This window comes from Muntiacus reevesi, chromosome 1, assembly GCF_963930625.1.
Source record: "Muntiacus reevesi chromosome 1, mMunRee1.1, whole genome shotgun sequence".
In the NCBI taxonomy this organism is placed as follows: domain Eukaryota; kingdom Metazoa; phylum Chordata; class Mammalia; order Artiodactyla; family Cervidae; genus Muntiacus; species Muntiacus reevesi.
Genome location: NC_089249.1, coordinates 55,609,977 through 55,635,580, shown reverse-complemented (window position 1 = coordinate 55,635,580; position 25,604 = coordinate 55,609,977). Strand labels below are relative to the sequence as shown.

The window sequence follows — 25,604 nt, the reverse complement described above, 5'->3', positions numbered from 1 at the left end:
GCGTCATGGCATCATGTTCTATTTAATGGTCACACTCAAGAGACTATTCTATTCTAAATGACTCCTCGCAGAGGCTAACAGCTTCCGCCTCCTTGAAAGCACCAGATAGGAGGATGATCCCTCTAGAGGACCGGTTCTAGAGTTAATATAAGAATGAGTGTATGGAGAGGCAGGCAACAGCACGAACAGCCACGCTTCTAGAAGGTTCTGAGCAGTGCGCAGGGTAGCGGCAGAGGGAGTAGGAATGAACAGGCGGAGGACCCGGGGTCACGAGACCGTTGGGTGGGCGGAGCCAGCGGCCGGGGAGGTTCTAGTCTGTTCTGCCTCGCGGCAGCCGCCCCCTTTACGCGGTCACGCTGAAGTAGCGCCCGGGCCTGGAATCGGGCCGCCGCCTTCGCCGCGCCAGCCGCCTCCCGCCGCCGCTGGACTATGGACCCCCGCAAAGTGAGCGAGCTTCGAGCCTTCGTGAAAATGTGTAAGCAGGACCCGAGCGTTCTGCACACCGAGGAAATGCGCTTCCTGAGGGAGTGGGTGGAGAGGTGAGACCCGGGCCTGAGGACCGTTGAAGGGAGGGAAGCGGGACGGCCGGAGAGGGTGCTGGGCCCCGGGCTGCCGCGGGGCGGAGGAGCTTGGAGCTCGGCGGCGGGGCTCGCTCCTTGGAGGCCACCTCGAGGGGCTAATGGGGAATCGGGACGCTTAGATGGTTCAGAGGCACGGAAGGAAATGGCAGAGCTGGGTTCCCTGCACCCTGAGGTGGCCAGGGGTGTGTCTTCGTCGAAATACGGAGATGCAGAGTGTTGCGGGGACCTGGACTCTGTAGACTTGAGGGGGAGGGGTGAGGGCGGCCAGACTGCTCTTCAGCGTGGAGTTGTTTTTCTTGCCGTCTCTGGTGTCCTGTTGAGGTCGCGGTAACACAAAGCAACTCTTACACGCACTATGCCCTTAAAAATTGGTGTGGTTAATAAGTTACGGTACAAGTGATAGCTGTATGTGATTACCTTTACGATTACTGCGATTCTAAGTGCGTAGAATTATTTTAGGAATCACTTCTTGTCCTTTGGTAGTGGCAGTTCCATCACTTCAAACATTGTAAGAAAAATGATTTTTTAAGAACCCGCTTGTTAACACGGTCTGTTCTTGTTATCTGTAACTCCAGAGTACGTCGCTACGAGCGTGAAATAAATTGAACAGGCATTGTGCCAGATGCTAGCTATGAAACAGTATGAGAACAATCTATTGAGTAATACAAATGAATAAATACAGAAACTCGTTTGATACTTAGAGGTTAGTATTCTGCGTTTTGGAGGGGAAGTTAAGGAAGAAGGGGAGCCCTTCACCGAGATGATTTTTTAAAATCGATACCTCTGGTGAGGAATTTGAAAGAGATGACATACAAAATTGCTTCTCACGGTGATAAGTAGCGACAGTACAAAGAAACGAGACCCTTCAAAGGTACTACCCTAAACATTGATCTGTTTACTTCAGTAATATTTTTATAGGGAAAGATGCAACAACGATTAGCCAACATTTGAATGACTAGTTCTTCTAATGAGCTTGTACTAACAAAGAGATTTAAGTTCAAATCCGTCAACGTTGTTTGTGGTGGGTTAGTTATTTTTTTCCTCTTTAAGTTTCTCAGTCCTTGTTTACCCATACCAGTTTTCTCGCTATTATAAGATTTCTGCTCCTGATATTTATGTAAAATTCTGAGCAAACTTACAGTTAGCTACTTAGTAACTTAGTAGCTTAGTAATAATTGTTAACAGTTAAGAATACTATTCTGCCAATTCTCCTTTTTGACAGAAAAAAAACCGTAAGAGATGCAGTTAGATTTTCAGGACTAGAAATTGAGATTTAGATTTTAGTTGTTTACTGCGTAATTTGATCCAAAAGTGTCACTTAAGACGTTTGTGTGCTTTCCTCTTATTATCCATTCTTTAGAGGAAAGAGCCTACAATTAGTCCAAGTTCTTAAAATTGCAGGAAAAGGGGACCTGTACTGCAGAAAGAAATATCTGGCATCAAGAGTGAACCTTATACTCAGTGGATACACTGTTCCATCTCTAGAGAGGTAGTGAGGACCCTGAAGAAAAGTTAAAATATCTGAGAACATTGTTGTAACTTACAGCGGAGAGCTGGTTGCTATGTAAGATAATTCTGATTTAAGGTTTGAAAAATACTGTCAGGTATTGTGTTTTTTTGTGTTTTTTTTTTTTTAAAGAATCTTGTGTCTTATTTTAAAGTTTCCCATAGGTAATTCCAGTTTTTCTTTCTGGTTCTCTTTATATTTTTCTTTTGGTAGACTGAATTGTTGGCTTAAGTATGAAATGAAGGGTCTTGGCATGTGTACACACCTGATTCTGAACGTTTAAGTTGAGATAATAACCTACAAGCTTTTGTTATTTGTTTCCGTCTAAATTTAAACCTAAATGGTTGCTGTCTCTGAAGTGTTTCAATTCCTCTCTTTTCTGCCTTCATATCAACCTTCTTAAAGCAGTCCAAGGTTATAGTAGATTGGGCTGAATGTAGAGACTTCAAGGTCTAAGAATATTCCTAAACCTAGTGCTACTTTAGGTTTCCATTTCAGGTTTTCCTCTTCTCCGTACTAAATTAGTCATGGATACCAGGGCTTAGACAATCTGTTTGCTTATTTGCCATAATTTCCACCATTATTTATACCTTTAAACTTCATTTAGTTTTAAGAATTTATGAGTTTAATATACTGGACAAAGAGAAATATGAAGAAAAAAATTTTGACTCAGTAGCTAGTGGGAATTGGGGAGGCTACATTCTTTCTCAGAAATATGTTTTGGAATATTTTTGTTTTTCTAGAGGAAGAAGTATTTTCTGATGCTGTTTTCTCCTATTTGACAACTCGGTCTACATTCTATCTTGTAGGTGCTTTTTATCCTTTCACTTTATGGTAATTTAAGATAAAAGGGAGTATCCTTTATTCTGGTCTCCAGCACATGGACCGTTGTTCTTCAGCAAATATTCTTTGTCTTTTTAAAAAAAAACACATTTATTTTATTGAAATACAGTTGCCTTACAACGTTTCAGGTGCATAGCAAGGTGATTCAGTTATACGTATACATATATTTTAAAATTATTTTCTATTGTGTGTTAGTTGTTCAGTCGTGTCTGACTCTTCATGACCTCATGGACTGTACCCTTCAGGCTCCTGTCCATGGGATTCTCCAGGCAAGAATACTGGAGTGGGTTACCATTTCTTTTTCCAATAGTTCTCTGTGCTATATAGTAAACCTTTGTTTCAGCAAATATTTTAAATAAAGTGAACCGAATGCATTTGTACTGTCAGTGAATTTAGAATATAGCACCCAGTTTTTTGTACATGTGTGTCAGTAACTATAGCACAGAGTAGACTGAATGTTACCAAAGTAAGAAAACTATGACTGAAGTCTTCGGTGATCCCATGTGAGGAGGTCTCTCACTAGTCCTTTGTAAATGCCTGTATTGGCAAAGTCCAATTTGCAATTTTGACAGGGAACTAGCTTGTTTTCAATCTTGGAAGCATAAAATGAAACTTCTGTACATATAAATTGGTGTTACCTTCCAGTAGTTAACGAGAATTTGGAGTGTGAGAAATTCTGAATCTAGTTTATGAATAAACCCTCTTGGGTTTTCCTCCCACGTTTTAAATTTTTTGGAAACTGTTTCTAGCTTGCAAACAGAATGCAAGTGTAGTATGAAGAACTTTTTTCCTGAAGTGCTTCCAACACTGTGTCTCCAGCGCCATTTAGTGTGTGTGTTCTACAAACAAGGACTGTCCTTTGCAGTGCAGTCATCAGCTCAGGAAACTGATGCACTACTATTATCTAGTCTGCAGAATTACATGTTGCCCTTTGTTGGCATGTCTCTTTGTTCTGAAATAGTACTTCAGTCTCACTGATTTTCATGACCTTGGCAATTTTTAATATCATGAGCCAGTTGTTTTATAGAACTTAACCTCAATTTGGGTTTGTCTGATCTTTCCTTAGAGTTTGATTTTGTTTAATATATTTCTTGGCAGGACTGTTACCTTCCAAGGTGGTTTTTTTTTTTTTTTTTAATTGAGGGCTAATTACTTTGCAGCATTGTAGTGGTTTTTCCCATACTCTCCCAAGGTTTTAACATGAATTAAACTGTTAGGACTGTGTTTGGATGTCACCCTAAATACATTCCGGAATGTTGCATTTTGAAACTTACGTAAAGAATTCTAGTGTCTTCATTAAAATTTAACTGAAAAGAACTCATATTTGATTACTGTGTTCTTTGGAAAAGCTAGTTTTAAAGAATTTTGTCCTGTTTTGTTCCCTTATCATTAAATCCCTTCACTCTGCTGAATTGCATGCTTAGGTGCTTTGGATTGTGTAATGATTTAGTGATTGGCACACGGGAGCCATTTTTCATTATCAGTATCAAAGATACTGAGTAATTGAAGATTCTTTTTGATAATTATCCCATTAAATAGAATGGGAAAGGTGCACATTTAATTTTAGTTTTCTAAATATATATTTTTTCTCATCTTCCTCAAGCATGGGGGGTAAAATACCACCTGCTGCTCATAAAACTAAATTGGAAGAAAATACCAAGGTAAGTTATGAATTTCATTTGTATGTTTAGTGTAAAGTACTATAAGGTTTCTTAGGAATGTTTTTCACCTGCTGCCCTCAAATTACCACCCCTGATTTCTCCAAGAAATCATTTGGAAATAAGATCTTGGTAAAATTTCTATTTTGTGATCAAATCTCTGTAATCTGATTTGACACTTAGAATGTGGGGTTGAATATTCACTGTGTTGTAAAATAAGTGAGAATAAATGCTGGATGCATGTTATATGCATGAACTGTAAGTGGTAAGCTCTGTAACTGTAAGCATTTGTAGTCTTCATCATTTGGGGTGGGGGAGGGCAATGCGCCATGTCTTGCTGAATCTTACTTCCCCACTGAGGATCAAACCCGGACCCACTGCAGTGAATCCTAACCTTTGGGCCTCTGGGGAATTCCCATTCATAATTATCATCATTTTTTAGCATGTAGTATAGTATTTTTGTAGGTACTTTATTAATATTTGGAAAGTAAATGAAAAAACAGCCCAAATTTGTTGCACTCTATGTTTTCTGCCTACTACCTTGAGGGGTATTTCTGAGTGTGATTCAGGGTGGTGGTTTAGCATATTTGCCAAAAAGGCGTGTACAGTAGGGAGGTTGCTGGGGGGAGGTTGCTGGTAGCTAAAGTTTAAAGATGAAGGTTGGGGAAGAGTGCTCTCTTCAGAATTCATTTTTCTCTTATTTTGTGCCTCAATGTCTAGAAGGTTTTTCCCCTCCTCAGAATTTTCTTGTTAGCTGTCTTAAATTGATAAGAAAATTTGCCGTTTTATTATTTAACATTATCTTTGAACGGTGAAATGAGAGAAGTTAAGTAAAAGCTCCAGAAATAGTTAATTCTTTTTTTAGATGAGTCATTTGTCAGAGTTTGGTAGATTCTGAGCCCTAGATAGGCTATTTTGCCATATGATAAATATGTATGAAGACAAAATTGTATTTAATATGTATCTCTGCTAAAACTTTTATTTTGCAAAAGTAGTAATGTGTTTGATTATGGGGAGTTGTGGACTATAGTGCCTGTTAAGGCATAATATGTGGTATATCCACTTTATTAGCTTCCTAAAAATCTTAACATTTTTTAAAATTCTAAAACTCTTTGTCTAAATGGTTTGGATGAGGGAGTGGACCTATACTTACTTAAAAGAGCAATAAAAATAGAAAACTAAAAGTAGTTTACCAAAACACAAGAAAGAACATTAACAACTGAAATAAAATGTATGTGAATAGTATATACATAAATCTGTATAAATTAATAAAATATATATTGGGTATGTTATTAAATGCTGATAGCATTGTTTGCCTTCCCTTTGCTAGGAAGAAAAAACAGATAGTAAGAAGGCGGAGGAAAACATAAAGACAGACGAACCATCAAGTGAGGAAAGTGATCTAGGTGAGGAGATGGTAGTTAGTATGTATTTGATAATGTAATATGATCACTATAACATGATCCTGTGTTGATTTTTTTACTAGATTGACTAATCAGTGCTAATAGTAGTATAGCATGAGCTACATATGAAACTTAAAATTTTCTAGTAGCCACATTTTAAAAATTAAAAACAGTTGAAATTAGTTCAAATAATGGATTTAGACTAATACGTGTAAAATGTTAGCATTTCAACGTGTGATCAGATTGGAAAAATTATTAATGAGCTGTTTTTCCATTTTTCATACTAGTCTTTAAATTCAGAGTATTTAAGTATTTATAGCATATCTCAATGCAGATGTTACATTTTTTGTTGGAAATACTTGTTGATCAGTATTCAGACTTCATGGAATTTGTTAAAAATTTTTTTTGTAAAAAAAAAAATTTGTAGAAAAAGTTGGGTCATATACCCAGGTTTTTCTAGATATGTGTAAAAGTTTTCAAATAACTGAATCAAGTACCAAAAAATTGTTTTCCTTTAGTATCTGCATCTATGTTAGTAATATTGGTTCAGTTTAGAAGAATTGATGTGTCATGGGCCTGGGGTTTTATTTGGTTTTATTTTTTCAGACTGCACACTGACAAATTTCTTCATAAATTTGGAGGTCTTTTGAGACTATAAATATATACCCTAGTTATTAATTGGATAGTCTCTTAATTCGTAGAACCTATCTAAAAGCTAAAAAAAGATACTTAAAATTTTTTAAATTTCAAATTGGTTCTTGATCTTTGGAGTGTTGGAAAGGGCTTGTTGTTTGTGGGCTTAATCAGATCTTTTACTTACTGTAAAATATTTTTTAGTCTTAACAGTTTTATGAAAATTACCATGACTATAATAATTTAAGCATTTTGTGCATGAATTAAGCTGGTTTATAATTAGACAAAGTTAGTGGTTCAGCAGGTAAAGAATCCGCCTACAGTGAAGAAGATGAGAGTTCAGTCCCCGGGTCGGGAAGGTCCCCTGGAGGAGGAAATGGCACCCCACTCCAGTGTTCTTGCCTGGAGAATCCATGGACAGAGGAGCCTGGTGGGCTCTAGTCCATGGGGTTGCAAAGAGTCAGACAGGACTGAGTGCACACACACAGACTCAGTTCCTGTTAAAAATTAATTAAAAATCTTCTTATTGAATGTGAATTCTGATTTCAGGTAGCTAATTTTAATTTCATTCTTTTTTGGCCATTTAGAGGAAACTGCTTTTATCAAATTCACTTTGCTAAATATGGTTCCTAATACTATATCAGTAGTATGTGCCGTGCTAAGTCACTTCATTCGTGTCTCTTTGTGACCATAGCCCTCCAGGCTCCTCTGTCCATGGGATTCTCCAGGCAAGAATACTGCCATGGGTTGCCATGCCCTTCTCTAGGGGGTCTTTCTGACCAAGAGATTGAACCCAAATCTCTCTTGTCTCCTGCATTGGCAGGCGGGCTCTTTACCACAAGTGCCATCTGGGAAGCCCCGTCAATAGTATACCTTTAGTTTAAAGTTTATTCGTGCTGTTTTCAAAAACAGAAAATGGTAAAGTTAAATATTTTACCATGATTTACAACAGAGTTTCACAGTAACTTGTGCTATCTGCATAAAATTAAAAAAACAAAAAGCATAGTGTATTGGTGTATAGAACAGTATTTGCATTGAATCAGTTTGTTGACATTGACTAAATCAGTGGTGTGTCTGTGTGTAATACATTCTAGGAATAGTGACTGCTCTTGGCAGGGTACTTATTACAATGTGATAACATACCTTACATTATGTGCCTATTAAAATGAAATGTAATCTTACCAAAACAATAGGATTGTGTTTTACAAGGAAATATTTTAGTATATTGGTTTAAATAAAACTAACAAAGTAAAATATTTAAGTTAGCCTAGAGTAAAATGTTCAGTTCATCAGTTACACAAGCCAAGGTTAATTAGTTTTTAATAACCTCCTGTGGCCAGTGGCTACTATATTGGATAGCACAGGTCTTATTGTCATTTTCTTAACTTTGACAGAAATTGACAATGAAGGTGTGATTGAACCAGACACTGATGCACCTCAAGAAATGGGAGATGAAAATGTAGAGGTAAGGTCAATGGTTTATTTATCTATTTATTTTTTTACCATGTAATTGTTTTTAATGTCCAGAGTTTGTAATTTGAGGGCCAGAACTTTCTCCCGGACCCGAGCTTATAAGCTCTCAATTGACCTGTGAGGCCAGTAGGGATACTTCTTCTTGTCTAATTTGGTTTCTGGGAAGACTTCATTCAAGTCCTCAATGGTCATCTGATCAAATGGAATTATGTTCCTCATCTTCTCCAGCTCTTTCTCATATTCCTGAATCCTGGTCTTTGACTGAGTCAAAAACTCAGCACAACTTTTCACATCTTCTTTTTCTTCAGCATCCACCTGGGCAGTATATTTATCCTTCCGTATAGGAACCTTCAGGGCGTTAAACTTCTTCTCAAAGTCATCCACCAAGCCAGCCTTTGCCACGTTGGCCTTGTAGTAAGCCCAGTTGATGGCAGGTGGCTTCTCAGGCAGAGTAGCCAACCTGGAGGTTAGGGTCTCATTCCAGGACTTCAAGGAGTTAGCCACAGCCTTCTGGTTTCGAGGGATGATCTCCCCGAAAGCTACCCAGTCAATGGTTTTTAGAGCAAGTTTCCGTCCAGCCATCTTGAGATCCTTCACCGACCCCGGGCGGCCAGCCGGTTTATTTTCTATTTGCTGTCAGGAATGTGAAAGCTTACCTGTTGCAGTTATCTTATGATGTGTTTCTCCTAAGAAAAGGGCGTGTTAACTCTTACTCTGACTTAAGGCATCAAGGAAAGCATTTATTACTTAAAATATTTGGGAAAACTCCCTTTATTTTTAATCATACTCTAACAAAATGCTTGTTTTCTGTTAACCTATTTCAGTTTCGCATCTGGTTGAACTGCTCTTGAAACTATAGAGTTCACCTAACATTTATTTCTACAAGTGGGATTGCCTGTTAATGGGATATCTAGTACCAGTTGTTTTCTAAAATGATTTTGTCACAACACACTATATAACTCTTAAGGTGGTGAAAATTGATTCTTGGGAGGTGGGTCTTGAAAGAAACCTTTAGGTGTTAGAATGGTTAGTGGTATTTCAAAGATCATAACACATTAACATGTATGGAGTATATCTGCACAATTAAAATGAAGGGGGTGAGAAGTAAGGGGAAAATGCGTAATAAGCTTTTTTGGGAGTTGATAATGAAATGGAGCTTGAGAAACAGTGTAATATACAAATCATAGCTTAAAAGATTGGTCCAGGCCCTCATCACTACTTAATATTGTCATAATTCATCATTGCCATTCTTACTGTGTAAAATGGTGTTGTTCATCTCAGTGTGTCTAGATTTATAATACTTTGTTATTTATCCTACTTGGGATTTACTAGGCATCTTAAATCCTAGGGTGGTTAACTTTTTTTAAGCTCTGGAGTATTTTCAGCTAGTATCTCTTTCAAAAATGGCTTCTTTCCCATTCTATCATTCAGGAGCCATGGTTAGATACACATTAGACCTTTTCATCATTAAGTTCCATCTCTTTAACACTGATTAATTATGTATGCTTTATCTAATCAGTTGTTGCATCTAAGTTGGAATTTTAATGCTTGTGTTTCATTTTGATATTTTCGCTTTGATTTTTTTTTTTTTAAGATGACTTGGTTATTTATAAGTGTCTTGCTCCTTACTCATTTTCAGATCTTGCCTTAATAGTCTTAAAACACATTAAATTCTTTTATCAGTTTGTCTTCCTGGTCTTATTCTCCTGTTATTTTTCCGGACTCTTGCTCATTGAGGTACTTTGTTTATTGTAGTGAGAGAGAGAGAGAGAGAGAGAGAGAGAGAGAGAGAGACTGTGTGTGTCTGTGTGTGTGTTTTGTGGAAAGTTTTTGAGGGCTAAATAGAAGATGTGTTTCTCCAGAGAGGGATATGTTTGCTTCCATTAACACTCTGATTTGGTGCTACTAACTCAAGGGCCACTTTAAATTTTCATGGTTTTTTCCTTGCATGTTTAACTACACAAGTAATGTGACTGTGGTTATGAATTTTCAGTGGAGATTTCTTTTTCTTCTCACTACACAGCCCTCCCTCTTTGCACAGGTTTATTTTTGGAATAGGCATTTGGGGTTCCCGATTGGTATTGGAGGCTGAGTAGGCAGGGTACATTTGTGTCACCTGAATCTAGACTTTGTTTCATGTGTCCTGCAGTATCTTCAAAAACAGAATTATAAGGTCACCAGGTTTGACACCTTCCACAGTGTTAAAAGCAGATGGAGTGTCTGGCATCTGGCTGAATTTCAGGTCTTCATTTAATTTTGTTCTTTGAGGATTTCTACATTCTTAGGTCATAGATGGCTTTTGAATGGTGTGTTTTAGACTTGTTCAAAATATTTTTAACAGTTACTGTAGCAGAAAATTAGAGAAGAGAATATTCAGACTACTACAGAAACATAGCAAAGAGAAAAAAAATAACATTCACCATCATTTAGGGCATCAATGGCAGCCACTTTTTTATCATTTGCCTGATAGCAAAATGTACCATATTGCTATAAACTGAAGTCCTCTTTTTGCAAATTACCCTGGCTCTGCAGGATGTCTTACTATCTGGCAAGTGTGTTTTCCTTTGTTCTTTTCAAAAGGATTTTTTAGTTTGTCCAAAACTTGTATGAATTTTTGTTGAAATCGCTTTGAATTTACTGAGTAACTTAGGGCTAGATTGATGTAGTCAATAGATTTTTCATAAGCATAGTGTTTTATCTGTGTCCTTTAACAGAATTGTCTCTCTCGCCCCTTTCCCTCCCTTGAAAGTCTTGTGTGCTCTTAGAATGGTATCCTCTTCTATTGTATTTTATAATTGACTTTTACAGATGTGGAAGAACTCTGGGTTTATTTTTTTATTTTTTATTTTTTTGGGGTTTTTTTTTGGGGGGGGTATTTTTTATGTAGCTTTTGTATCTGAGAACTTCATTGAATTGTCATAACAAATCTAATAACTTGTCAGTTCTATTAGATTTTCTAGGTATAAAGACAGTTGGGTATTTTCCTTCCAGTTTTTAAATCTGTCAAATCATTTTCTTAATGATTTAGCCAGCATATTTTATAGTGATGGTGATAGAGAGGATTTTTGTTTGTTAAAGAATTGCTTCTTGTAGGACATTTGCTATGTTTTTGTCATTAATAATCTTTATAGTGTTAACATCTTCTACAGTGTCTGTTCTGTCTAATATAGGTGCTCATGGATGGTTATTGGACCAAAAGAATGAGACATTTTTGTTGTGAAGATTCAAGCCTCTTAGGAATTAACTTTTTCACTTGTGATGAGACTGGGTTTTAGTACAGGCATGCCTCCAAGATATTGTGAGTTAGGTTTCAGACCCCTATGATAAAGTGAGTCAAACAAATTTTTTTGTGCAAATAAGTTATATTGACACTATAGTCTGTTAGGTGTGCCATAGCATTATGTCTTTAAAAATGTGCACACCTTAAAAAAAATGCACACCTTAATTTAAAAGTACTTTATTGCTTAAAAACATTGGCCATCTGAGGCTTCAGCAAGTTATAGTAGTAACATCACAGATCACCATAGCAAATACAATACTGAAAAATTTGAAATATGAGAAGAACTGCCAAAATGTGACACAAAGACACAAAGTGAGCAAGTGCTGTTGGAAAAATATCTCCTGTAGACTCCTAGGGTTGCCAAAAACCCTCAGTTTGTAAAAGGTGCAGTGTTTTTTTTGCAGAGTACAATTAAAAAAAAGCTATGCCTATACTTGTGAATGAATAGAAAAGATTTGAAAAAACTAGGGTGGGAAAAACCTGCTCTGATCGGGATGGAGGGAAGCAAAAATCATGTCTAGGGCAGAGTATAGGGAGTGAAATTTATTGTTTAGTATGAAAGATTAAAACGTATCCTGAAAAAAGAAAAATAAATAAAATGTATCCTGTACGGTTTCTTACTAATTATTTATCATAATTATCCTCTATTCCCTGAAGACCAGAGACGGATGAATGAAAATGGGAGTTGTGATTACTACACCCCTAAGAAAATCCAAATTGTTTTCCTGTTTCTCTTTGCTTTTCTACTAATTCTGAGTTGATCTTCAATTTCCCCCTAGATAACTGAGGAGATGATGGATCAGGCAAATGATAAAAAAGTGGCTGCCATTGATGCCCTAAATGATGGTGAGTGTTATTTTTTTTCTCTTTGCTATGTTTCTGTAGTAGTCTGAATATTCTCTTCTCTAATTTTCTGCTACAGTAACTGTTAATAATGGGAAAGTGAAAGGGAATTTAAATTTTTTGAGTATATTGTGCTGGAGAAGAAAGTGTCCTGTTTTCCACTCAACTCTTTCCCATTGACAAAGAGGCTGAAATGAGCACTCAAGTATCATTATCTTGCCTCAGACTGTGGACAGATCCTGATTGTCACTCCAAGACTGCTTTCCTGACTATAGTTTGGTGTTTTTCCCCTGACAAGAGACTTTTAAAAGGTGGATGACTTCACCCCAAAGGGTATTAGATTAGTGAGCCTCCACTTTTTATATAGTAAAACTCTTGACAAATACTGTCCATTGACATAACAGTCGTCTTCTAGTCTCTGCATGTTAGAACCGCTTCAGAAAATCCTATCAGAATGGGAGAGTGCTGATAGTATTAAGTATATTGTTTAGTTGCTTAAAATTTATAAGAACAAATTATTTATTAACTGGGTACTAAGCAGACCCCTTCATAACTGTGGTGTAGTGTCACGGTGGCATTGTTGAATAGATGCTGTTGTATAATGCTGTTGTGCATTTGGACTTCATCCATCAACTTAGAAGATGACTAAAGTTTTATTTTAAAATGGTTTCCACGCCATCAGGGAAGGCCCTCAAATGAGTTCAGTATTGACTGTTAGTCAGGTTCCTTTATGTTTATACTATTGCAGTTACCTTAATAGGTTGTCTACCTGAAACGTCTCTATTGCTCTCTGTTCAGTGTTCCTAGGTTACTCTTACTTAGAACTTGTTTTTATTGTTACACACTCCTTTGCTTGTAACCTGCAATTAACTTTTGCATACATTTTGAAGATCATTATAGCATTAGATCTGCTAGAGTCAGATCCCATATTTGCTGTCCCAGCCTTATTCTCTTTTTGAATATTAATCTTCCATTCTCACTTTCCTTCAGTGTTCCTTTACTTGTGCTTTACTGCTTCTGTATAAAGATCTTCTTCGCCTATTTCAGCCTTTAATTTGTACCCAGCAATTCATCCCAGCCACTTCTCTTCCTGACCATTCCTTTTCCACACTAATCTTTTCTTAATTGCCCTGTCCCGGAGCATTCCTGTTTACCTAGCAGAATGAGGAGTGGTTAGATTCTAGATATATTTTATATAAGTAGAGACAGAGGGGTTTTGGTTTCAGATTGTGCAGTCAAGAATAACTGCAAGATTTGGGGCTTAAGGGTAGATCAGGAGTTTCCAAACTGCAACCTCATGTTTTTATAGAGTTGGTGGAACAGAGCCACACCCGTTTATGTTTTGTTGGCTGCTTTCCCACTAAAACTGCAGAGCTGAATAGTTACGATTGTTAAAGTCTGCAAAGCCTGAAATAATTATTAAATGGCCCTTTCTAGAAAATGTTGCTGACCTCTAAACTAGACTGAACGGAGGAGCCATTTAGTTTATAAAGTCAAAATTTTTGTCTCTAATATATTTACTTCTGTTATCCTATTATATATATAAAAAGTGTTTAGTTGAGAATGTAGGGTAGGGGAATAGATTTGGAGATGGGGTAGGAATTAAGAGTTTCATTTGAACGTGGTAGATGTTAATTGCTTGTTAGACTTCGAAATCTAACTTCTAATAGACATCTGTAGGAGTAACTGATAAGACAGAACATTTTTCTGCGTTTTTATGAGTTCTGTTAAGGTCCTTAACACTTTAGTTAACTGGGTAAATATTTTTCATAGTGAATTGTGGCATTTACTTTAAAACTGTTTGTTTTGTCTTACTAGTTTCCTGTGTATTATGTTTATTTATTAACTGACTTTACTGAAGGTATTAATAAACAAAAGAAGCCAACTATGAGAATGGGATACTGAAAATGAATTTAAAATACGGGTATGGTCTCTCATCAGTTCTAGTCCACCCCCCCTCCCCTTTTTTTTGGCTTGTGAACTGTCTCTGTTGTGTATAGTTTATTGGTCTCTGATATGTTTAGTGTTTTTTTTTTTTTAATTTCTGTATCAGCCTCATGAATGTAGTGAGGGTACTTTTTCCTTTATAAGTTTAATTTTATCCTTTTAATGGATAAAAGAAAATTAATTAATGGAATAAAATTGCCTTAGCCTTTGATTTTGTCTTAATTTAAAAAGTCAGTAAGTCCTACCAAGGGTGTGGTATTCTGAAATTTTTAAGGGGGGTTGTGTTCCCCAAATTATCTCTGTCTTGGGTGACTTACAGTATAGGTATAGTAAAGATTTGCTTTGAAGAGCCACTTTTGTGTATTAATTTAGAAACTCGTCTTCTACTGGACTAAAAGGGGAATGTGAAAAGCTAATAAAAGAGATAAACTGTTAATATTTCTTATCCACTATTTCTCAATAAACTTGTTTCACTTTAGGTGAACTACAGAAAGCCATTGACTTGTTCACAGATGCCATCAAGCTAAATCCTCGTTTGGCTATTCTGTATGCCAAGAGAGCCAGGTGAGAAATCTAAATAAAAAAGCTAATTTCTGCTTATTTTTTTAGATAGAATTGCTTCTATGGTAATCCTAAAGATGTTATTGTATGAAATGAATACTTTTTAATACCAAACTTATTTTTTAGTGTCTTCATCAAATTACAGAAGCCAAATGCTGCCATCCGAGACTGTGACAGAGCTATTGAAATAAATCCGGATTCGGCTCAGCCATACAAGTGGCGAGGGAAAGCACACAGGTAAATAATGGAACCTGGTTATTTTCAGCGCTCTTTAAATTTAAATCTGGTATGTTAATAGACCTCTTTTTTTAAATTATTATTAAAAAAAGAGAGCCTAATGTGATAACATGCTCAGTATGTAAAACTGAGAGACTCTATGTCATACGGAACAAGTAAGAAAATAAGAATTTTTTCACTTCTTTTCCATTCAGTGAATATCACTGTTAACATCTTTGGCCACATGTAGCCAAGAATTTTTCTCAAAGTTATCTCTAAGAAAAGAGAATAACTTTATATCAGTGTCTTATAAACTTTCTCTTATTTTCAGGCTTCATTATTGTAGCTTAACATTAAACAACCAGTATTATGGAAAAAGGAATACAGTAACTTGAAGTTATTTCAGTTACTGCTTGGGAACATTGAACTATCAGATAAGGGGGAAAATAAATGAATTTCACTCAGATTAGTAATCAGACCTGAAAGCGAAGTTTAATATATGGATAAATCTTTGTGGTTTGGGGTGAAATGTCCTGTGCTGTTTACATCTTACTGGATTGGAAAAGTTCTGTGCTTCAAGGGCGGATGCAGATAGAGGTGAATATGCTTGGGACCTATTGTATTAGGTGACTCAGTAAAGTAGCTCTAATGATTATGAAGACAGTGTTAAAGATACAGACAGGTAAAAGATTGGAAAATTGTTATTAATGCTCTCTGGGTATACGAATAGTCATGCATTGCTGTGGATTGTCTTGAAGACCACATTTGTCTTTGAGCATTTCTTTGTCTTCTGGTACAAGAACTCATTCTGTACTTTGACTTGGAATAAACCATTTCTCCAAGGAATCATGGTTTGTTTTAGTGGGACTATTTTGTGGAAAACTGAAGTTTGGCCACTAGGTATGTTTATTGTTTCCAGGATATCATCACTGTCATTTCAGTTAACTTAAAAAAATAATGGTCTTGGGGTGAAAAGTTTAAAAATTTTGAGTTTATACTGATATTTTCGATTAAAATTCAGCATTAAATGTTTTCCCTTTTGTTTTTTTTGACTAGTCTCCTAGAATCATGCCTTAAAAAATAATACACCCTCTAAGTAAAGTGTTTGTTGTTGTGGGTTTTTTTTTTTGGTAGTTTTTTCTTATCCTTAGAATACATCTCACATAAGATATAGTCAAAATACTATTTTAAAAATTACTTGCAAAAAAAATTACTTGCATAAATTTTTCCTGCATGGTTAATGTTGTCAATGTGATAAACAAGTAGCCTCTTTTTTATTTCTGTTTGTGTTCAGGGTTAGGGCTTGCTTTATTTCTGTCCTTTCTTTTTTGAGTATGTGAAATATTTGCATGTTTAAAGAGTCAAAACTGAGTTAATAGGTATACCCGGAGAAGTCTCATTTCCATTGCTATCCTCTCTATTCAGGTTTTACTTACCTTCACCAAACTTTAGTTTCTTGTTCATCCTCTTTTTTCTAAATAAAATGTGTACACATGTATTGTTTCCTATCTCATATAGAAAGTAGCATGTTAAATACACATCATGTTTACTGTTTTTTGTTTGTTTTGGGGGGTCAAGGGCCTCATGTTCACCACAGATGGGAGGCCAGTTGGGGAGAAGGTGCCAGGTGGCACGGCCACCGTATACAGCATGCCATACTGGTCCACTGTCAGACCAGTGATGGCCTCGGCTCCATTGCCCCCCAGGCTGACTCTGGCTCCTGCCTGGCTCTGCCTGGCCACCACAACCCCTCGGGACCATTCAGAGGCATCACTGGAGGGTGTGTGGTTAGTTGAGCAGCTGGTGGTTCTCCTCATATCCTTGTTGGTCACGGGGAGATCTCTTTTTTTGGTGGAAGGCATGCCTGACTCCTCTCATGGAACAAGTTTCATATTGCTTTGTGGTGTTCCTGGATCTTGGAAAGGGTCGGCTTACTCCTTGGGGTGTCAGAAGGGGCTTCTTTGTGACTCCCCTGCGCCCCTCTGTGCTGTTGGCTGGAGCGCCCACATCTGAGCTTCCAGTGGTGCTTCTGAGCTGCTGTAATAAGAAGCAGTGTCCTCCCCACTGACTTGGGAGCCGGCCCATCTTACAGCGCTCCCTGGCTCCTGATTCCGGAGCCGCTGTAACAGCGACCGCTGCCATCCCTAGCCCCAGAGCCACCCCACACACCTTAACTCTGTTTGTGATGGTTGAGAGTTGTGGCTCTACATAATTTATTAAAATATATCCTGAATTAAAAAATTTTTTTTTAAGTTTTTAAGCTTTTTTTAGTAAAACAGCTTCCCAGTTACCATAGAGGAAATTGAACTCGTACTAAGTTTTTATAGAGTGGAATGTAGTAATTAAATTAGTTCATGAAAATTTGTAGTTCATTATCGAACTTAAACCTGTTCTGTTACAGTCCTTTTTTATAAGAAAGACACTGTGCTACATAAATGAATATGGATAAAGGCCTCCAAAAATTACTTTAAATCTGTTTCAGACTTCTGGGCCATTGGGAAGAAGCTGCCCATGATCTTGCCCTTGCCTGTAAACTGGATTATGATGAAGATGCTAGTGCAATGCTGAAGGAAGTTCAACCAAGGGTATGTTAAAGTATAGGAAGGGGAAGTCATTACGGTGATACTCCTTGGCTTAACCCTTGGCAGTAAATTCACTGTGGATGCAAGGAAACAACCATTGGAAGTTATAATCTGTAATCACTTAAATTTGTATTGAATTCAGGAAATCTCATTGAGTTTTCATGCTTTAATTTCTCATGCAGTTACTTGCATCAAGTTCTGTTTGCAGGCCTGCAAAGTTATAACCAGAAAGTTAAAAATGGTAAAGGGGGCATCAACTTTATAGCAAAGGAGAAAATAGGAAATCTAGAAAATGTGACCCAAGATTGAGTCTGGTCTGTCTGTATTTCTCTCTAAAATTGTTAAAATAACTTAATGCATCTATATGGCAAATCTTTCCTTTTGTGTGAAATTCCACTCCAAAGAATTTACTCTCAAAGGCTTTAAGATAGTGGAAGTTTTATTAAATTTAATCTGTCAGATTTGATTTTCTTTCTTTTTGTAACAGGGCTAAATCAACAAGGTTATTGAGTGAAATATTCTAGAACACAAAGCTCTTAAATAATCATGAAGAAACTAAAGTAACAGTTATTCAACTGTTGAATCTTATATTTTCTGTTCTGTGAATAAATACTAGATTCCAAGTATTTGACATGTACTGTGTACTAGTGCCTGGTACATCTTGATTCTTATAGTTAAAACTAACATGCTTCTCTTCCTTGCCCCCTCATTTGATTGATGAGGAAAACTTAAGTATAATTAAACTGTGGGAAATAACTGCTGTGTGTTCCCAGTCTCTGCCGTCCCATGGCAGGTATTGGGCAAGAATTTTCATGCAATTTGACATCTGTTTATCATCTCTGCACTAGTAATTGTTTGAAATTTTTTTCATTTATTTTTATTAGTTGGAGGCTAATTACTTTACAGTATTGTAGTGATTTTTGCCATACATTGACATGAATCAGCCATGGATCCACGTGTGTTCCCCATCCTGATCCCCCCTCCCACCTCCCTCCCCATCTCATCCCTCTGGGTCTCCCAGTGCACCAGCCCTGAGCACTTGCATCTCATGCATCCCACCTGGGCGGGTGATCTGTTTCACCCTTGATAGTATACTTGTTTCAATGCTGTTCTCTCTGAACATCCCACCCTTGCCTTCTCCCACAGAGTCCCAAAGTCTGTTCTGTACATCTGTGTCTCTCTTTCTGTTTTGCTTATAGGGTTATCGTTACCATCTTTTTAAATTCCATATATATGTGTTAGTATACTGTATTGATCTTTATCTTTCTGGCTTACTTCACTCTGTATAATGGGCTCCAGTTTCATCCATCTCATTAGAACTGATTCAAATGAATTCTTTTTAATGGCTGAGTAATATTCCATTGTGTATATGTACCATAGCTTCCTTATCCATTCATCTACTGATGGGCATCTAGGTTGTTTCCATGACCTGGCAATTATAAACAGTGCTGTGATGAAAAAAATATGGAACGCTTCACGAACTTGCGTGTCATCCTTGTGCAGGGGGCATGCTAATCTTCTCTGTATCGTTCCAATTTTAGTATATGTGCTGCCGAAGCGAGCACATTTGAAATTTTTAACACTCCTCTAACTTCAAATCCCAGCCTCTTTTCTCTGGGTCACAGTTGACTTGTTAAAGCCTGTGCTGTGCTTAGTCACTCAGTCGTGTCCGACTCAAAATTTTAAGACCCTGTGGACTGTAGCCCGCCAGTCTCCTCCCTCCATGTGAATTCTCCAGGCAAGAATACTGGAGTGGGTTGCCATGTCCTCCTCCAGGGAATCTTCCTAGCCCAGGATTTGCACCCAGGTCTCCCGCATTGCAGGCAGATTCTTTACTGTCTGAGCCACCAGGGAAGCCCAAGAATACTGGAGTAGGTAGCCTGTCCCTTCTCCAGGGGATCTTCCTGATCCAGGAATCGAGCTCGGGTCTCCTCCGTTGCAGGCAGATTCTTTCCCAGCTGAGCTGCCAGGGAAGCCCACTCACCTTATCATTGAGGTTCTAAGTCTCTCTGCTTGGTCATGGTAGCTCTAAGAAGATCTGCTGCCTGCATGTGAACTGTAGCTGCCCAAACATGGTTGCCTCTTCACACCCCTTAATGGTGGCCTCATTAACCCAAAATTTATCCGCTGTCTGTTTGTGCCTCAGTTAGGTCTTTTTCTGTAAGGTTAACCTAACTAATTTTTCAGAACTGTGTGTTAGTTTAATCTTTCCCCAAATAAGATAATTCTTTAACAAAACCATTGATTGGTATTGACTTTATTCCATTTTCAGAGAAGATATTTTTCTGTGACTCTTTCCTAGGCCCAGAAAATTGCTGAACATCGGAGAAAGTATGAGCGAAAACGTGAAGAGCGTGAGATCAAAGAAAGAATAGAAAGGGTTAAGAAGGCTCGGGAGGAACATGAGAGAGCCCAGAGGGTAAGATTTCTGTACCTAAACCATTAAAGAGAAATATAGTGGATTAGACTTTTTTGGATATCATTCTAATTCCTGGCTCTTTTAAAATAAAAAGAGCTGGCTGCACTTCTGTAGGATAGTGATACTACTTAAAAGGAGGTTCTCCTTCCCTTCATTGCTTAGTCTTCAAGTTCTTAAGTGAGTTTTTGTAGCACCAATTCATATCCTTGTTTGTGTTTTCCTAAAATCAAGACTTCTTCCTTGCCAGGTTTTTAATTTAAAACTTGGCAGTATTATTTGCTTTGTTTAGAATGCATGCCCTGATATTTTCAGTTTTATGATTCCTTCTGTTTCAGTAGTGAGTTCATAGCTATTTAAAATTGACTTGTTACTTTTTAGTTTGAGTTCCCAAAATACTACTTAAAATCATCTCCAAAAGTTATGCTAAGTCGCTTCAGTCATTTCCGACTCTCTGAGACCCTGTGGACTACTGTAGCCCGCCAGGCTCCTCTGTCCGTGGGATTCTCCAGCCAAGAATACTGGAGTGGGTAGCCATGTCCTCCTCCAGGGAATCTTCCTGACCCAGAGTTTGAACCTGCGCTTATATCTCCTGCATTGGCAGGCGGGTTCTTTACTACTAGCTCCCACCTGGGAAGCCCACCAAAAGTAATCCTTCCTCATTGAGAATCCAATTGAAAATTAGTTTTTTGAGGGAAACTCAAAAAACCTCTTGAAACTTGTCCTTCTTGTACCTCCTCTAGCTAGTTTATTTTACAGTTTTTTCATGGTTTGTATGGATAAGGTAGGCATGGATAGCAGACTTCTTACTATGTAATTTATTTCCTTTTCATATTAAAGGAGGAAGAAGCTAGAAGACAATCAGGATCTCAGTATGGCTCTTTTCCAGGTATTTTGAAAGAAAGATCAAAACTCCTAATATTGTAGATAATTGGGGATTATTCTCATTTTGGGGCTCAGGTGTGTATATTTTATTTAGTACCATTAGTCACTGGGAAAGTTTCATTCTTCGTAAAATTTTTTTATTGGAAATACAGTATATTATTTTCCTACAAACCTTGAATAGTAGCAGTGAAAGTGTTAGTCACTCAGTGGTGTCCAACTCTTTGAGACCCCATGGACTGAAGCCTGCCAGGCTCTTTCTGTTCATAGAATTCTCCAGGCAAGAGTACTGGAGTGGGTTGCCATTCCCTTCTCAAGGGGATCTTCCCGACCCAGGGACCAAACCTGGGTCTGCTGCATTGCAGGCAGGTTCTTCTTTAGTGTCTGAGCCACCAGCAGAGGCCTCTGCAATACAGGTAGAGGAGCTGTTAAAAAGGTACTCAGTATATTTTTGGGTACTTTTCTGAAGTGAGGCAGTGTGAAGTTTATGTAAAGATGAAGAGTTTTTGTTTTTGTTTTTTGAGTTTGTCATTGTAATGGGGAATCAGCAGCTTCAAAGTAACTAGCTTTCTTGTGAAGGGTTATAGAGGCAGCTACGCACCACTTCTCTACTTGGAATTTACGTGATCAGAGGTTAGGGAAGGTAGCTGCTGTTGTGAAAGGTCATGTGCTGGCAACTAAAAAAGGGGGTGGGGATAACTTGGAGAAAAAGCAAAAAAATAAATTTTAGCTCATGGCTTATTTTTGTTTATAAGTTAATACCTCATATCAGGTTCCTTGTTTTAGAAAATGACCACTAATGTGGACTAGCACTTGAGATAGTTTTTTGTATCGTGGGCTTTATTATATAGATTTGACAAGCAGACTGGCTCATTGTTGTTGCCTTGGGTCAGTAATTTTTGTGGAGACTAGTTTTAAAAAGTCACAGCAGCATAAGAAGCTAGAAGTTGTTTTCAGGTCTCTCTATCTGATTAGGTCTCCTTATCTGTGATTGTTAGTTATTTATGGGCATGGTTGAATTGTTGAGACAGATGGAAATCACTCTGTTGTATGTATTTCTTCTTTATAGTAGCTTTACTTGTAATGACTGTTGATCCATAGAATATGTTAATGTTACCTGTATTTCTCTTTAGGATGTCCCTGTATCATTATAGTGTTAATTGTGATTTTAGAATATCTCCAGTGAATGTAACAGTTTATGGTAGTGAAAAATTGAGTAGAAAAATTTGAATTTATAATTAAAAATATACTAGAAGAATTGGATTGGTTTTTGTTAGAACTTTTTTTTCACTTTCAGAAATTTTGATGCAATTTGGGTGAAGATTAAAAAATCCATAGGCTTTTTTTTTTTTTTACCTTTAATTTTGGCCACGTTGTGTGTCTTAAAGGATCTCCGTTCCCTGACCAGGGATTGAACTCAGGCCACGGCAGTGAAAACATCAAATCCTAGCTCACCAGGGAACTTTCAAAAATCCACAGCTTTTTATAACATGTATTTAGGGTAGTTATTGAAGGAATAACTGCTTAGAAGAATATCGTTTTTAAGAAGAAAAAAACACGAATTAACTTTAAATTGAAACATTAATAATATTAAAGACTGAGAAGATACAAGATGACTTCTTATAGGTTTTAATATTATTTCGTCTTTTTAAAAAAATACTTAATTGGAGGATGATTGCTTTACAATATTGTATCAGTTTCTGCCATATATCAACATTGGTGTGTGTTCTGTTGCTCAGTCGTGTCCGACTCTTTGCAACCTCATGGACTATAGCCCACCAGGCTTTTCTGTCCATCAGATTTCCCAGGCGAATACTGGAGTGGGTTGCCATTTCCTTCTCCAGTATCAACATTAGACTTTTTAATTTTATAATTCCAAGGGGCTGTTAGCTTTCACTCTAGTTTTGTTACTAGGGAAAAATTATTTACAGCCTTGTTTTTAAAGAGAAAATTTGATGTTAAAAATTATGTCTTGTAGCATCCAGTTTGAATGTTCAGACTATTTGGTGTTCAGCAGCACCCTTGTTCTTTGTGCATGCACATGTGTTTTATCAGAAGGAAATAGTATACTTTCAGACTACTTGGGAATATGGTCGGTGTCTATACAGATCTCTCATTTATTCTTGCAGGAGGCTTTCCTGGGGGAATGCCTGGTAATTTTCCTGGAGGAATGCCTGGAATGGGAGGGGGAATGCCTGGAATGCCGGGAATGCCTGGGCTCAATGAAATTCTTAGTGATCCAGAGGTCCTTGCAGCCATGCAGGTAAGACTTAGAAGAAGAAAGCTGAACTTTATATCATTAAGGCATTTCTTTCATAATTCTATGTGGGAACATATTAAGGTTACTCTGATAGCCATATTTTACCGAGCTGAATTTACCCAGTAGCTTATTACAGCAGTCGTGACATTCATTTTCTTTTTTTCAGAATGAGTAGTTCAAGTTTTTAAAAAGCAGTCTATAGGGAATACTCTGCAATAGTTGGTAATTATATCCAGTTGCCCTTTTCTTTATATCAAAATTGTATAACTTTAATTGTCTTGAGTGACATAGTCGAGTTTGACTTTGAAATGTGCATTAATAATATTTATACTTCAGGGGCTTGTCCAAACCTGAGTTGATTTAGCCATGAGGAAGATTGGAGGATGTTTGCTTTCAATGTTGTAGCAGTTTCTGCCATATATCATAACTATAGGTCTAAGAGATAGGATTTAGGATAATAAAATTGATGACCCATAGAATATTTTTTTAATACTAAAGTGTATATATACATATACCTTTCTTTGCAGGATCCAGAAGTTATGGTGGCCTTCCAGGATGTGGCCCAGAACCCGGCAAATATGTCAAAATATCAGAGCAACCCAAAGGTTATGAATCTTATCAGTAAATTGTCGGCCAAATTTGGAGGTCAAGCATAATGCCCTTCTGACATAAAGCCCTGCTGGAGGAAAAGCAACTTGGGTCACCTAATGGATGTTGCAATAATACAAACCAGTGTACCTCTGACCTTCTCATGAAGAAAGCTGGGGTGCTGTGAAGATAATCCCTACCCCTTTGCCCCAGATGCAGCTGAAAACATTTTACAACGGTTTGCCATTAGGGTATTCATTCAGATAATGTTTTCCTACTAGAAATTTAAAACTTTAAGCAATTTTTAAACCTTAAAAATATTTAAAATTAAAAAGGTATATTAACCCCTATATTTTTCTTTACTAATGATTTTGATTTTTTCCTTTGAATTAATTAGGCAAGTAAGATACATCAGTGTGGAAGATTTGTTGTTCCAAGTTTGAAATAAAGATTTGTTAGTGGGAGGCAAATACAGCATTTAAATAGATAAAGTTTGAATTGGACATATGGTTACTGAGGCATTTTGATTTGTCTTTAATTGCTTTGTTATTTTATCTTAAATGATTTGTTTCTGTAACTCTTGGGACCACCAGTATTGCAGTAGGACCTGGGGAGGGACTGGAAGTACTTGGCAGGGCAGCAGCCATCTTACTATATTTTATATCACATGTCCCCTTGTGCACATGCAGTTAAATCTTACACTGTGGTGAAGGGATGGTTTTTATAATGCTGCAGTAAAATTGGATTGCTTAGCTCTGTTCTTGTCTGATACCTAAAATAAATGTTTCGTATTTCCACATAGGGGAAATAAGGGAATGTTTTCCTTTCTGTATTTCTGTGTTTAAAAATGTCCTTTTCACATCAAAAAATGCCCAATTCTTTGTCTGCTTTTTCTGCTCATTTTCACAGTTTTTTCCTCCTACTCTTCTTGGGCTAAAGATGGTCCTTTTTTACTAACATCACTGCTATCATCATTCATAGCATAGTTGTGCAGGCATATTTAATGCTGGCTTTAATATTTAACACAACAGTGACTATGTAAGGTAATACCCGTAATAGCTGCAGTTTCTTACTTGGCGAAGAGATTTCATATTTAAGTGTTAGATTCTCTCTGGTGAAATCATAACATATCAAAGGACCTTGGAAGAACGGATTCCCTTTGATGTTTGGTCTCCTACTTAGGAAATACCTATTGCAGTTTGAGTTTATCTTGTAGTATTAATCTTTGGAGAAGTTTGAATTAATTGATACACAAGGAGGGAAACTTGACTTCCTAATCACTAAAGAATTAATGAGATTCATGGTGATTCTTCATTGTGGAGGTGTCAGCATTGTGAAAGATTCATTGTTTTATTCAGTTTTAAATACTGCAACTCTCCTTACTCCCCTTCCCTCTCCTCCAAGGATAAAGAAAATGATTTTCTGTTGTATATCCAATTCTTACATTAAATGAGACTTAAGTCCAAGCACTGTAACAGGAATTGCTAGGCTTCTGCTTACTGTCTTTCAATTTAAAGTATTAGTGTTTAACAGAAATTTCAAGGGATGAGACCTCTTGTACTTTGCTTATTTGAGGAATCAGTGGTAGGAGCAGTGAAGTAAATTCCATGGAACACATTTCTGAAATCAAAAGTTAATTCAAGTTCTCACCCTTTGCTGTATACAAGCAAATAGAAATGCATCAGTGAAGTGAGAAAAAATGCTGATTGAGCATGCGTTTTAAACCCTTTGGAAATACTCAGCGTATAAACCTGAATTTGAGCTTGCTGATATTCTTTTTGTTAATGTGTGTGCTCCATTCTCCAAATTTCCAATGTGTGCTGTGAGTACCTCAGGACCAGCTACTGCTGGATTTTTTATTTGATTTACACATTACCTAAGTATGTTCTAACATAAGTGGGTAAAAGTAAAATTGTTTTTCTGAAAATGTA

General features: G+C 37.2%; 1 protein-coding gene, 1 non-coding gene and 1 pseudogene across 2 annotated transcripts; 1 reads left to right on the top strand and 2 right to left on the bottom strand.

The window, feature by feature from the left end:
- Nucleotides 1–51: 51 nt before the first annotated feature.
- ST13 (ST13 Hsp70 interacting protein) lies at nt 52–25,604 on the top strand. The gene is made up of 12 exons (XM_065944548.1): nt 52–539; nt 4,535–4,592; nt 5,920–5,995; nt 8,020–8,090; nt 12,158–12,224; nt 14,648–14,732; nt 14,856–14,966; nt 17,428–17,530; nt 19,830–19,946; nt 20,784–20,832; nt 22,955–23,088; nt 23,613–25,604. The coding sequence occupies exons 1-12, from the start codon at nt 430–432 to the stop codon at nt 23,739–23,741; spliced, it is 1,110 nt and encodes a 369-aa protein (XP_065800620.1). The 5' UTR covers nt 52–429; the 3' UTR covers nt 23,742–25,604.
- On the bottom strand, nt 8,128–8,730 carry LOC136160376 (ATP synthase subunit d, mitochondrial pseudogene; annotated as a pseudogene).
- Nucleotides 18,986–19,092, bottom strand: LOC136156633 (U6 spliceosomal RNA). The gene has a single exon (XR_010661125.1). It is a non-coding gene; the product is annotated as a U6 spliceosomal RNA (small nuclear RNA).

Excerpts from the sequence above, each read along its gene's own strand:
- ST13 (XM_065944548.1), top strand. The coding sequence starts at position 430 with ATGGACCCCCGCAAAGTGAGCGAGCTTCGAGCCTTCGTGAAAATGTGT. Across the intron at positions 8,091-12,157 it reads TGGGAGATGAAAATGTAGAG|ATAACTGAGGAGATGATGGA; the intron begins GTAAGGTCAATG and ends ATTTCCCCCTAG. Across the intron at positions 20,833-22,954 it reads TCAGTATGGCTCTTTTCCAG|GAGGCTTTCCTGGGGGAATG; the intron begins GTATTTTGAAAG and ends TTATTCTTGCAG.